General features: G+C 40.1%; 1 protein-coding gene across 5 annotated transcripts in view; it reads left to right on the top strand.

Moving 5' to 3' along the window:
• The first annotated feature begins 189 nt into the window (after nucleotides 1-189).
• FAM161A (FAM161 centrosomal protein A) overlaps nucleotides 190-12,557 on the top strand; it is a 69,758-nt gene continuing 57,390 nt past the window's right edge. For 3 of the 5 annotated variants that reach the window (XR_013164296.1, XM_077134334.1, XM_077134331.1), the window contains exons 1-4: nucleotides 190-469; nucleotides 8,639-8,877; nucleotides 9,716-10,885; nucleotides 11,276-11,443. Coding sequence is in view for 4 of the 5 variants with exons in the window: in XM_077134334.1 (XP_076990449.1) it covers nucleotides 281-469; nucleotides 8,639-8,877; nucleotides 9,716-10,885; nucleotides 11,276-11,443 (1,766 nt within the window). In the remaining variant the exon portion in view is untranslated. The remainder of the gene's footprint in view (nucleotides 470-8,638; nucleotides 8,878-9,715; nucleotides 10,886-11,275; nucleotides 11,444-12,557) is intronic. The other 2 variants (XM_077134333.1, XM_077134332.1) reach the window with 1 other exon arrangement.

The following is a 12,557-nucleotide window of genomic DNA, read 5'->3' as shown; positions in this document are numbered from 1 at the left end:
TGCGAAGGAGAAGAAAAAGTTCCCTTTTCCTCCAGTCTATTCCAAACCAGCAGTCGAACTCAGCTCTGACTTCCACTAATCAGGAGACACCCGACCCTCGTCTTTGGTAAAGTGAGAGGAATTTGTATGGCTTTTGGTCCCTCGAGGTGCCCGTAGCGTCCTTGGTTACCGCGCCCCTAGTAACCGCCCGCCCCAAGTAAGGAGCCGGCGGGTCGCCCGAGGCCGCTTCAGCTTCGCTGCCCGGGGCCAGCGCGGGCGCTCAGGCCTCGGCGGCGCGGTGATGGACACCTCGCACCGAGCAGCGAAGCTAGCGGCCTCTGCTCTCCAAACCCGGGTAGATTCCGCCCTGTACGAAAACGAGGACTCCTTGGAGGCCTTGGCGGCAGCGGCGGCAGCGGCAGAGGCGGCGGCCTTGAAGGAGTTGGAGGAGGAAGAGGAGGAGAAAACAGTGTTGCCGGCGCCGGCGTCGGTAACGTAGGGTCGGGACCCGGGATGCTGCCGGCCGGGCGTAAGCTGGGGGCGGGTGGGATCCCCACCCGACTGCGGAACAGGGTGGGAAACGCGGTGTCCTGCCCAGATCCTTCCCACCCTTTCTTTGTTCCCTCTCCCCCCACCCCACCCCCCGCCCCTCACGGAAGATACTCAAAACAGAGGCGTTGGAAAGTCTTTATAGTCACCAAAGAGAAGATTGTTGTAAAAATGTATTGAAGAGCATTTACCTCATTCCATTTCTATGAAGTTCAAAGTACAGAACTTTACTCCTTACGCTCAGAATGTCTTGGTATCGGATATCGCACCTCCAACCCCCCCCCCTCCTTTTTTAACTTGTAAAACTGATCTATTCCAATAGTTGATAACCCATAAAAACTCAAGTTAGTTAGCTGTGCTTTTCAGGTATGCCTTATCATCGCCTTAAGGTCCTAGTTATTAGTGGATCTAACACAATAAGTTAGAGGCAGATGTTTAAAACATCGAGTTTATATATAAAATAGAGAAATTAATTACTGAGGTTCTACGTGTTTCTTGATCACCTCTTCAGGGTGGAGTGAGAGCCTTTTCACTGATCTATTTTCATTGCCGAATGGGTGTGGACACCTGGCCACCAGGTGGAGGACAGAGTCTGCCATCTGTTCTGTTTGCTTAAAAGATGGAAACCTTGAGTTTAAACTTAGCAACCTGCCGGAATAATGCTCCCTATTCTCGGTTAAGTTTTCTTAATACCATATGTCCAAAATTTCTCAGATACAAAGCATGGAATGGGGTTAATAGAAATCACTGGATATTTTGGAATTCTAATCTCTCTACTCTGTGTTACAGCTGTTCATGAGAAAATTGTAGCAGCACCTTTTATGGTCAGTATTTCAGCAACAGACACAAACTACTCATGATTATCCAGAGTAAGGCAGATTGAGACCTAGAACATGAATCAAGAGTAAGATTCCTAGGGTCAGTTTTGTTCATGATAAAATTTGCTCTCAACACAAGTTGCGGTGGGCAACAAAAGAGGCAGACCTATGGAGGGGAAAGGTTTGAATGGAAGAAAAAGACTTGGGGTCTTGGTTTAGGATCCAGGCTCTGCCATCTGCTAGATGACATTAGCACTTAACTTCCTTAAGCCTGTTTCCTTATCTGTAGGAGAATAATAATTCTATCTTTCTATCTCACTGTCTGTTATGAGAACCAAATAAGAGAATGTGTGTCTTATTTAAATACCGGTTTATATAAATTGATAATAACAGCAACTGCCAGCGGGACTGTTGTTTGAGCAACTCACCCAAAGATTAAATTCTGTCTGGCTTCCTGTGGTAGAGGAGTCAGTCATTCCTATACTTGTAGCTGTACTTCCCACATGTCCTGTTAAACTGCAATTTGTATTTGAAATGGTTGTTACCTTAGAATAAATGAGTTTACTCAATAGGCTAGTTTTGGAAAAGCAGGATCCTGAAAACAGAAATGATGGAAGTCTTATGAATTTACCTGGCTATGAGGAGCCAGTAGCTAATCTGGATAAGCAGCCCCAATGGACCTGATGAGCCAGAGGACGCTGGGGAAAGGAGAATAGAACTAAAAAGACAGGAATAAGAGGTGGAGCACAGGAGCCAGGCTTTGTCTTCATCACGGCTTGGCTTGAGTCTCTAACTTGATTTTCAAAGATAAATTTGCCCAACTTTGTCATCTATAAAATGTAGTAAACTCAGACAAAGAATCCACCCATAAGATTGATATAAGAACTAACTGCCACAATAGGCCCTTTCAGTCAGTTGGTTTTGCCAATGTCAGACCATCCCCACGTGCCCTTGCCATGTTGGACACTACCTCATTCCCTGAGGGAGGAGGGTTGGGACAGTGTCAGTTTTTAGGCCTTATTAGGTGGGTGATGATGGCATGAATAAAGCAATATTTTATAGTTTGCATTAAAAATTCCACTGCATTTCCTAATTGGGTGACATTCTGTTTTCCAAGAAATATTGAGCATTAATTAAGAGCTATTCAATGACTGTGTGGTGGTGAGTGAAGCAGACATAGTCCACATCCTTACAGAGCTTCCAGTCTAGTGTGGAAGTTAACAGTAACAACAATAAAAATTTCAATCAAACGATTATAAGACAAGAAATTTTGGGAAAGAAATGAATAGGGTACTATGATTAAGAAAGGAATAGATGGGACCTACTTAAATGAGTTGGTAACGTTAAAGTGATGTTGATGAATAAGAAAGAGCAGCCATTTGAAGAGTGGGGGTGGGAAGAACATCCCAGGCAGAGGGAACAGCATATGGCAAGGCCCTAACATGGGAAGAGAAAGAGCTTTGTGTGATTAAGGATCTGAAAGAAAGTCAGCAGGTCTGGAAAAGAGGGGGAGAGGTACATGGGGCCCTGGTCCCACAGAGCCTTATATACTAAGGGAAGAAATTTAGATTTATTCTATGAACAGTGGGAGGTTGTTGAAGATTTTTAAGAGATATGACATATTCCTATTTATGGTTTTAAAAAATTCACTCTGATGGCTTTGTGGAGAATGATTGGAGGACTGATGAAGTGGAAGTAAGAAACCTGTTAGGAGGCTGTTGCAGTAATTCAAGTGTGTTAGGTGGTTGCTTGAACTTTGGGTCCAGGGGGATAGTGAGAAGTGGACAAATTTCTCTAGAATGGACAGGACTTATAGTTGGAGTGGATGTAAGGACCAAAGCAGAAGAAAGATGAAGACTGCTCATTCCCATGTTTCTGGTTTCAACCACTGCCTAGAAAGTAATGCCATTTACTGAACTGGGGAAGAAAAGGCTTTGGTGGGGATTGGGAATCAAAGTTTCCATTCTGGATATGTTAAGTTCAAGATGCCTGGAGTCCTCTGGGGACTGGGCTGAAGATTTATATCTGGTAGTTTTCAGCATTTTTAAAACCATGAAAATGAATGAGTTCACCCAAGGGCTTTAAAGAACCTCACCATTGCCTTCGTGTGTCCAGAAAGGAAGGGGCTATTGCTCCCTCCCAACCACATTTTCTCTCCTCCTCTCCCTCCTGTGGATTTTCCCATCATCAGTTTGGTCTTCCTTTGGAAGCCAGTTGAAGATGGATCCCGGCAGTTTCCCAAGTTAGGTTAGTGATGTGAAATGCTCTTGCCCCTGGCTTACTTCCTCTCCTGGCCCCACCCCTGCAGAAAGCAGTTGCTGGTTTTCTTCCCTGATCATTTCCAAGTAGATTTTGTTTACCGTGCTCCCTCAATCCCTGAGCCAGGAGTGGGGTGCTTGGACTCCCAAACCCTAAGTGTCCAACATTTCCCCTTGTTGAGTTTTTAGTATCTTATGCTGTGCCCTGAGCTGGGGAGGACACTACCCATCTGGGTTTTTATAAATGTCTTACTCAAGATCAGACCTCCAGCTTGTGAATCAGCTGTGTCTCTTTTTTCACTTGGTAAGCAAGTTTTAGGCTTTGGGGGTGGAAGGAGAGGTCTGTAATGTGAAACAACTTGTTGTCTTTTTTTCCCCCTCTGCCTTGTAACTAACTTTAAATGGCCAAACCCCAGATTTGTATATTTTTTTCCCCAACTGCTAAAACCATTCTCTTCCATCTGGTTTTACTGTCACATTTGGAAAAGTAATAAATGTTTTCCTTTAAAAAAAAAAGAACCTCACCTTTAACAATCAGGTATACGTAAAGGAGGCAAAAGAGAGTAAGAAGGAGCTATAATGGTAGGAGGAAAATCATAAAAGCATGGGCGTCCTACATTTATTGTTTTTAACAATGAGGGAAAATGTCAAATGCTGCTGAGAGAGGGGACATAAACATTCCATCCATGAAATGAGAAGGAGAAAAGAGGGGCAAAAGAAGGTAGTTTTGTAGATAGGAAGATGAAAGAACTTCCCTCTGATGGCTTCTATTTTCTTAAAAGAAATAGAAATTAGAGTTATCAGTGGGCAGTTGAGGTTAGGGTCAGGAGAAGTTAGAGGAGAATGGCGAAGGTCAGCATGATTGCTGGGAGCTTGGGAGAGCCATTTTCCAGAAGGAACATGGGGGTGCCAGGCAAGCCAGGTGCCCATTTGAAATTTTTCAGTGTTTAATTTATGATTAATATTCATAAAACAGTCTTTTCCTTTTATTTTTTATTTACATTTTAATTATAGAAATATGTGAATACATTCTCCTTTTAGAATATTGAATGTTACAATAAGAATTAGGCCGTTTAATTTCTTCCCCCAAAATAAAATCTGGAAGCCCTCATCTCCCATGGTGGCCACTGTTTTTATATCAATATATATTCTTACAGGCTTTTTTCTGTGCTCCTATGTGTAGACTATTTAAATATGTGGTAGCGTAGTCTATATGTATAGTGTTCTGCAACTTGCTTTTTTTCACTTATCAATAAATACCTTGGTAGTTTAGCCATGTTAGTACATGTAGATATGTCTCATTCCTTAAAAATCATTTTCTCAATAAAAATTACAGAATCGTGATTAAATGTAGACAGACTAAAATATAATTCTTACCTATGCTGATTACTATTGAGGTAACAGGTGCTGGAAGGATTCACCATCTAAATGGGTCAAGCCACTCTAGGGAAGATTATCCTCTAATCTAAAGGCTGCATTTATAGCATTCCATGAAAAGCCAAACCATTAAAGGGAAAGGGTGTTCTTAGAAAATAATATCCTTGGCCTAAGCCATATATGCTAAAAGTTTTCCTTTGTGTGGAAACAATTAAAGATGAAATTAGAATTGAAGCTGCTTGTTAGCCATTCATCTGTTTTATTTTATTTTTTTTAATTTTTTATTAATTAAAAAAAATTACAAGAAACAAACATTCCCAACACATACACTCAGCAATTCACAATATCATCACTCATCTGTTTTATTTAAAACACTGGAAGACAAAATAAAACAAAACACTGTGAGATCTGTTTATCAGTTTATCTGAAAAGTTCAACTGGCACTAACATCATTAAGCTGAAAATGGAATAGTGCTATGCCAAAGTCAGTGCATAAATATATTTTATTACACCTGCCACATCTCTTCAGAAGCTGCTCATCCTTTTATATCTTTTTGAGTTTTTCCAGGTCCTTTTTTTAGGAGTCTAAAAAAGTTGGATCTTTTAGGTACAAGTGATCATTGTAAGGCATTATTTTAAGGGATGAAAGGAGAACATATAGATGCTTCTTCCTAAAAACAGTTCTTTGAAGTATCTTACCCCTTTTTAGTTACAGTTTTAGGAACTGTAAACACTCAGTAGAATATAGCTTTTAGAGCAGCCAATATTTTTTGAATGATTCAGACCTTGTGAGAGAATTTCTCTCTCCTTCCCTTGATGGAAACTTACATCTTTCTTAACTGTATATTCATTCATTCAAAAAATATAGATTGAGCACCTGCCATTTGCTATCACTTTTCCAGGCACTGGGGACACAGCAGAGAACAAAGCAAACAAACTCCTGCTGTGGTGAAGCTTACTTTTTAGTAGGGGCAGGTATATAATGCACAAATAAGTAAAAATACACAGAATATCAGTAGTGAGTACTTGTAAGAAAAGTAAAGCAGAAAAGGAAGCTGACAGTGAGGGGAAGAATTCTAATTTTAAGTGAGGTAGTCAGCAAAGACCTTACTGAGGAAATTATATTTGAGCAGACCTGAAGGAGTAAGCAAATGGACAGTGAAGATATCAGGAGGAAGATCATCCCAGAGAGAGCTATAGCAAGCACAAAGGCCCTGAGGTGTAAGTGTGCTGGCATTTTCAAGGAGGGTGGCCAACTTAGGGGAAGCAGAGTGGGTGAAGATGAAAGTGGTAGGAAATGAAGTCTAGGAGAGGGAGCAGATGGTGCACACCTTATGTGAGTGAGATGCAAGTGGCTCCCTCTGAAGAGGGCCTCCCTGGCCCCAGACCCAAAAGCCAGGGAGTGGGCACCAACTGGCTGGCATTAGAGACTCCAAGAGAGGCACAATGTGACTGACCCTGGTGATACTGTGAGTGTTAGAAAAACTGCAGTCACCTCTGTGCTCTCTGAGCCCTGTTCCCATTCCATTCAGGGCTGTTTACATCTCTAAGCATATCAGACCTTTCGTCCTTCTAAGCATACTGGTCCTTGTGGCTTAAAAGCCCTTCCTAGCCTTGGGAGAAGCATGGTATGTCTTTGGAGGCTAATAGACTTGGGACTGAATCCCAGTACTGCTTTTTACTAGCTGTGTGACTGCAAGCAAATTGCTAACTCCTCCAAGCCCCAGTTTCTTAATGGAGAACAGTACTTGCCTGTGAGTCTTCGTGGGGTCATGTATGACCAATGCCCTAGCACTGTGCCTCAATTTCTTTGTTCCTTTTTCACTGCTTTGTCTTTATCTAACTTATGTCTCCAATCCAGCTCACTTCTGTGTGAATTCCCTCTTCTTCCCCTGCCCTGGTTAGGATTAAGCATTCCTTCTGTGGTTCTCAGCATCCTGGCACTTCTGATATTGGGAATCTGTGGTACGTCTGTCCCCCTGCTCGGCTGGAGAAGAATCAGCAACTCACAGTCAGGAATCAGGGTTTCTGTCCCATTCAGAGTCTTATCAATTATTTGCTTATATGTTCTCACCTAAACTAACTTTTCAAGAGCAGGTTTTCTCTCTGATTTGTAGTCTTCAGCAGCTAACTAAATGCAGAATATCAAGTATTTCATGAGTGAGGAAATTAGCAAAGCATGTATCCCAGAGCTAAGAAGGTAACGATGAGGAACACACACAGAAACAGTGAAAGACATCAGAAAATTCCCTTGAGTTGCATGACATAAATAAACATTTCTCTGATTCATAGATTTGTTGGCAACAAATTTCTGCATGTCAGTTTCATTGAAGAAAACATTTTCCCCCATTTGCTTTGTCTGAGTTACCCCCAGTGATATAACTTAGGACTCTTGTACATTGTTTTTAATCCATTTTTAAAACTACATATATTTAACAATTATATACAATTCACTCTCTGAGTTACCCTATTGGGAGAAGCTAAACAGATTTATTTTCTAGAGCCTTATAATGGATCTATAATAATCCATACCAAATATACTTTTAAGATTTTGAATCTGTTGCAGGCAGTAGGCTAAATTTAAAACCATGTTCAGAAGATTTGTATGCACAGTTTCCTAGATAATTTCAACTGTTTCTCAACTGAGAAAATACTTTTAATATTTATAGGAAAAATGGGGTTTTACCTCTTTAGTTGCTTCATTTAAAAGAACTGTAAAAGGTATATAAAAGAATTGAGAATAAGTCTAGGCAGGCCCTCCTGGCTATAGATAACTATAACCAAGTTCTATCCTCTCTACCTTTGTCACACCCAGAGTTACCATCACCCATGGAAACTGCTGTTCTTATTGCGCACAGGAGAGGCTTCTCAGAAAGTCTCTTCTGCTCCCACCCACTCTCTTCACTTCCTCCTACTCCCTCCTGGGGTATTCCCCCACTGTGGGGAGTGTTTCTCCTTATCTCCTTCATGAGCCATTGAGGACTTTGGACCCTCAGAGTTCCCCAAGTCCCTTGCTCTTTGTCCACTGGTACACCTTCGGAGCCCACCCTGCAGGAGCCCAGCTTGCAGGAGGGTGCTGGGCTAGGCTTGCTTGGTTTGTAACAAGAGGAGCTGTGTTCCTTTTCACCTCTAACAACTTACCACTCAGAACGAGGCTCCTTATAAAAACTATCTATACAGGATGATCTGGTTCTGTCTTATAGTGTGAATATAATGGCTTAAATACCTTTGTTGGTTGATCTGGGAATCTATCTGTCCTTTATAAAATAGATTAAATAGCATTTATTTTCCAGGAGCTTGGTCTCTCTTTTGTTCTTAATAAGCACACAAGTAACTTATACTGTTGTTCAAACAAACTATTACATGTGCATAACCCATAAGTCACATATAACCTATTAGGTGGTCTTTTGTGTGTGTGTGTATGTGTGTGTGTGTGTTTTGTTGTTATTGTTATTGTTTGTTTCTTTCCTGCATGGGCAGGCACCGGGAATCAAACCCAGGTCTCTGGCATAGCAGGTGAGAATTCTGCCACTGAGCCACCATCGCACCACCCCTATTAGGGGGACTTTTTAAGAAGTGGCATTCAGATCTGCATTGACTTAATTTGCCTTTCAATTCCACACACCATAACAGGTTTTCTCCCGTGCTCTCCCCCAGGCTGATTTTAACACCAACATTTCTGGGGTGGATGAACATACATCTATAGGCTATGAGGACTTTGTGAACTTATCTGATATATACCTCTCTAATGAAGAGTATTTCAGGAAACTAGAAGAGCTGAAGGCTGCACACTTGGAAACTATGGCAAAATTAGAGAAAATGTACCAGAATAAATTAAATTTAAAGGGAATTCAGCCAGTGATCATCAGAGAAGACACTCCTAGTATCTCTTCCAGGTAAGTTCATACACAATGTTATTTATTTATAGATGGAAATGTTTTCCCTCAAATTTCTCTTAACATTTTATTGACAAGTGGAAGTGGGATTTTATTCAGGATATTTAATGGCTTGTCAACCTACGAGGTGACTTCTTGCTTTGAAAGTCATTTAATGTCCATTTGGTCTTTTCTCTCTCAGTCACCACTCATAGACCTATAAACATATGTCAAAATATTTAGTCTGGGCCTTTTACAGGATGAATATTTAAAGCTTAATTTTAAAAGCCCTTTGTAATGCGTGCATTAACATGTGCTCCTTGGAGATATAGTACAGAGTGTTCAGGACTAGGAGACAGAAATCTGATTTACATTTTCAAAATGATCTGTAATTTCAGGACCCATTTCTGGGATAAACCAGCTTGATTTCAAACTTGTGGCAAGTCCCTTAACTCATCCAGTCAGTCCACACTGGGTGTGTATCTCCTGTGTGCCAGACCTTACTGGCCCTGGGGATTCAAATGCCAGATGCCCTTGAGGAGCTCGAAGACTAGCTAAGAACCAAAAATTGCAATACAACATGATACAAGGGTATATTATGGAGACAGAGGAAGAAGTGGTTGATCAGGAGAGGTATCAGTGGAGGGAGGCATGCAGAGAAGTTTCTATAGAAGGGTCACATCGGAGTTGGGTCTTGAAGGAGTAGAAGTGCAGCAGATGCAGGAGGCACAGGGTGGCCTTCTGGGGGCAGAAACTGTGAATGTAAAACCATGGGCACGTGAAAATAGTGTGTCTTAGAAAATATGTCACTCTACCTTAATCAATAGTATAATTGAAAGTTAACATTATTCTTTCTTAGATCCGTATCAGAAAAAAACTTCCATCACCCCGAACCTTTAATGCCATCACAATCAGAGGCTGATGTAGGCCAATCTTACTCCTTGTGTGGGTCTTCCTCTGAAGATGAATTGCCCAACCTAGAAAAGGAGTACCCTGAGGAAAACAAAATGATGGCCTATGCTAAGGAGCTCATCAACAACATGTGGACAGACTTCTCTGTTGAAGATTATATTCAGCATGAAGATCCTGACTTCCCAGAAGTTGAAAGAAGAAGGAAGAAACCAAAAGAATGGGTGCCAAAGATTACAATACCTGAGCCTTTTCAAATGATGATTAGAGAAGAGAAGAAAAAAGAAGAAAACATGAAATCCAAATCAGATATTGAAACGGCACACGACCTGTTCAAAAAACAGGAAGATGATGCAGCATGTCAGAAGAAATTCCGAGCCAATCCAGTTCCTGCATATGTCTTTCTCCCCCTTTATCATGATATAGTCAAGCAAAATGAAGAACGGAGGAAATATATGAAGGAGAAAAACAAAGAAGCTCTTTTGGCTTCACAAAAGCCGTTTAAGTTTATTGCAAGGGAGGAACAGAAGCAAGCAGTTCGGGAAAAGCAGCTGAGAGATTTTTTAAAGTCTAAAAAAAAACCAAATCGATTTAAAGCCAGACCTATACCTCGATCTACTTATGGTTCAAATTCCAGTGACAGGTTAAAAGAAGAAGAGCTGTATAGAAATGTTAGGAGGCAGCTAAGAGCCCAAGAACTTTTACAGAATTCGTCCCCTCTGCCATATGGACCAGTTCATAGAAGTCTTGCTACAAGGAAACCCAAAAGTCCTGAAGAGGCTGAAAAATGGAAGGGTAAACACAAGGTCAGGTACCAGACTTCTGATTTTGAAGAACTTCCTGAGAAATACCAGGATCACTTCTCAGATCATAAGGGTCCAAAATTTCTAACAGTTTGTGAACCATTTGATCTTACTGCATCCCCATGTGCATCTTCTAAAAGAGGGAAAATTTTGGCAGACATTGAAGCAGATGAAGAAAATTTAAAAGAAACACGTTGGCCTTATCTGTCTCCAAGGCACAAGTCGCCAGTAAAAGGTGCAAGTGCAAAACCTATGCCTTGTGACTGCTACCCTCCAAGGCCCACAGGATCTTCCAGAGGAAGAGAACAAGCCATAAGGTAAATAATTAGGATTTAGTACCAGCTGACTCATGGTTGCTTAAGCATAGTTGCTTATAATTGTATAGAGTTCTACTGAGTTTGTCTTGGTGAATTTGAAATCATTAACAAATTATTATTCTATCTTTGTAAGATGTCTTACTATATAATAATAAAACATTTTGCCAGAGGGTATTCGTCTAACAAATGAATGTATTTTCCATTTTATGAATCTTTGGGGATAGAAAGGTTATAGTCAGCCTGTTGCTTTTCAGTGTGATGACTCAGATCCTTCTCAAAAGGTTTGCTTTCTTTGCCTTTTTTTAACCTTTGAATTATCCCATGTTGAATCCTTGTAAACCACATTCTCATTGGCTTAAAGTGAATTAAGCCTTAGTTTGTTGCCCTCAGGAGATCACTTGAGGAAAAGAAAATGTTGGAAGAGGAGAGAAATCGGATGCTAACTAAACAGAAGCAAAGAATGAAAGAATTGCAGAAACTCCTGACAACCCGGGCTAAGGCTTATGACTCACACCAGAGTTTAGCTCAAATGTCTAAATCCAGAGTAAAATCTCTCAGGTATCATGGAAATAATTCTAAACCTCCAGGTCACTGGTTTTCAAACTTTTTCTTTTTCTTCTTTTTGAAATCAGTGGAACCAGTATGTAAACAGATTAAGAATGGCATTAGCATTTTATTTTATGGATTCAAATTACTATCAGGTACTTATAGTCAACAGTGAGAACGAGTAGGCCATTTTGGTGATTTATATTTTAGTTATAGTTGATAGTTGTAATCTTCTATCATTATCTAATTTTTTTCTTTATCTTACTTTTTTTTTTACATGGGCAGGCACCGGGAAACGAACCTGGGTCCTCTGACATGGCAGGCGAGCAATCTTGCCTGCTGAGCTACCGTGGCCCACCCTCTTTATTTTACTTTTTTATTGCACAGTACAGCATTGAGAAAAACTTTAATTCAAAGATAAAGCTTTTCTTTAATCATTTGCTGTATAATCTCAAAAGACTCTTCAGTGAACAGATATGTCAGAGAGCTTTATTACAAGGTCTGCATGATGTCTGATAACACAAATTGACACATTCTTGGGCCCCTATGTATTGATTTTTTACATTTTGTTAGTTTAAATATATAAAAAATATGTTCACAGAATCCCCAAGTCCATCACAGAACACTAGAATTCTGAAGTACACAGTTTGAAAACCAGTGTTCCAGAGGAACATTTTTATGTAAAAATGTACATTTTTATGTTGCATATAAAATGTACATTTTACTGTTGCACATGAAAATATTCCTGTTTCCATAGGAAAGTATTCCCCAAAAGATAGATAAGTAATATGATTCATTAATTGCTAATCATCTGATTTATAAGAAACGAAAGTACAGATATAAGTACATATATTTGAGTTAATTACAATGTATATTCCTTTATAATGAAGCATTAATCTTTCTATAGGACTTAATTGGATGAGCTTGAGTAAAAACTCCTTAGGAAAAAGTTACTGACCCTTAGAAAATAAACTGGCTTTTACATAACACCAACTTGCATATAATTAAGCATAATTATCATTCTAATATAATTGTTTTCTCTAACCCAATCTAATCCAATAAGAAATCATATTATCTTGATAAAGCCAATATATATTACTTAAAGAAAATAGCATAGTTTAATACA

This window comes from Tamandua tetradactyla, chromosome 17 (genome assembly GCF_023851605.1).
Source record: "Tamandua tetradactyla isolate mTamTet1 chromosome 17, mTamTet1.pri, whole genome shotgun sequence".
Taxonomy (NCBI): domain Eukaryota; kingdom Metazoa; phylum Chordata; class Mammalia; order Pilosa; family Myrmecophagidae; genus Tamandua; species Tamandua tetradactyla.
Note: the sequence above shows the minus strand (reverse complement) of the source record. Positions and strands in the feature narration are given on the sequence as shown.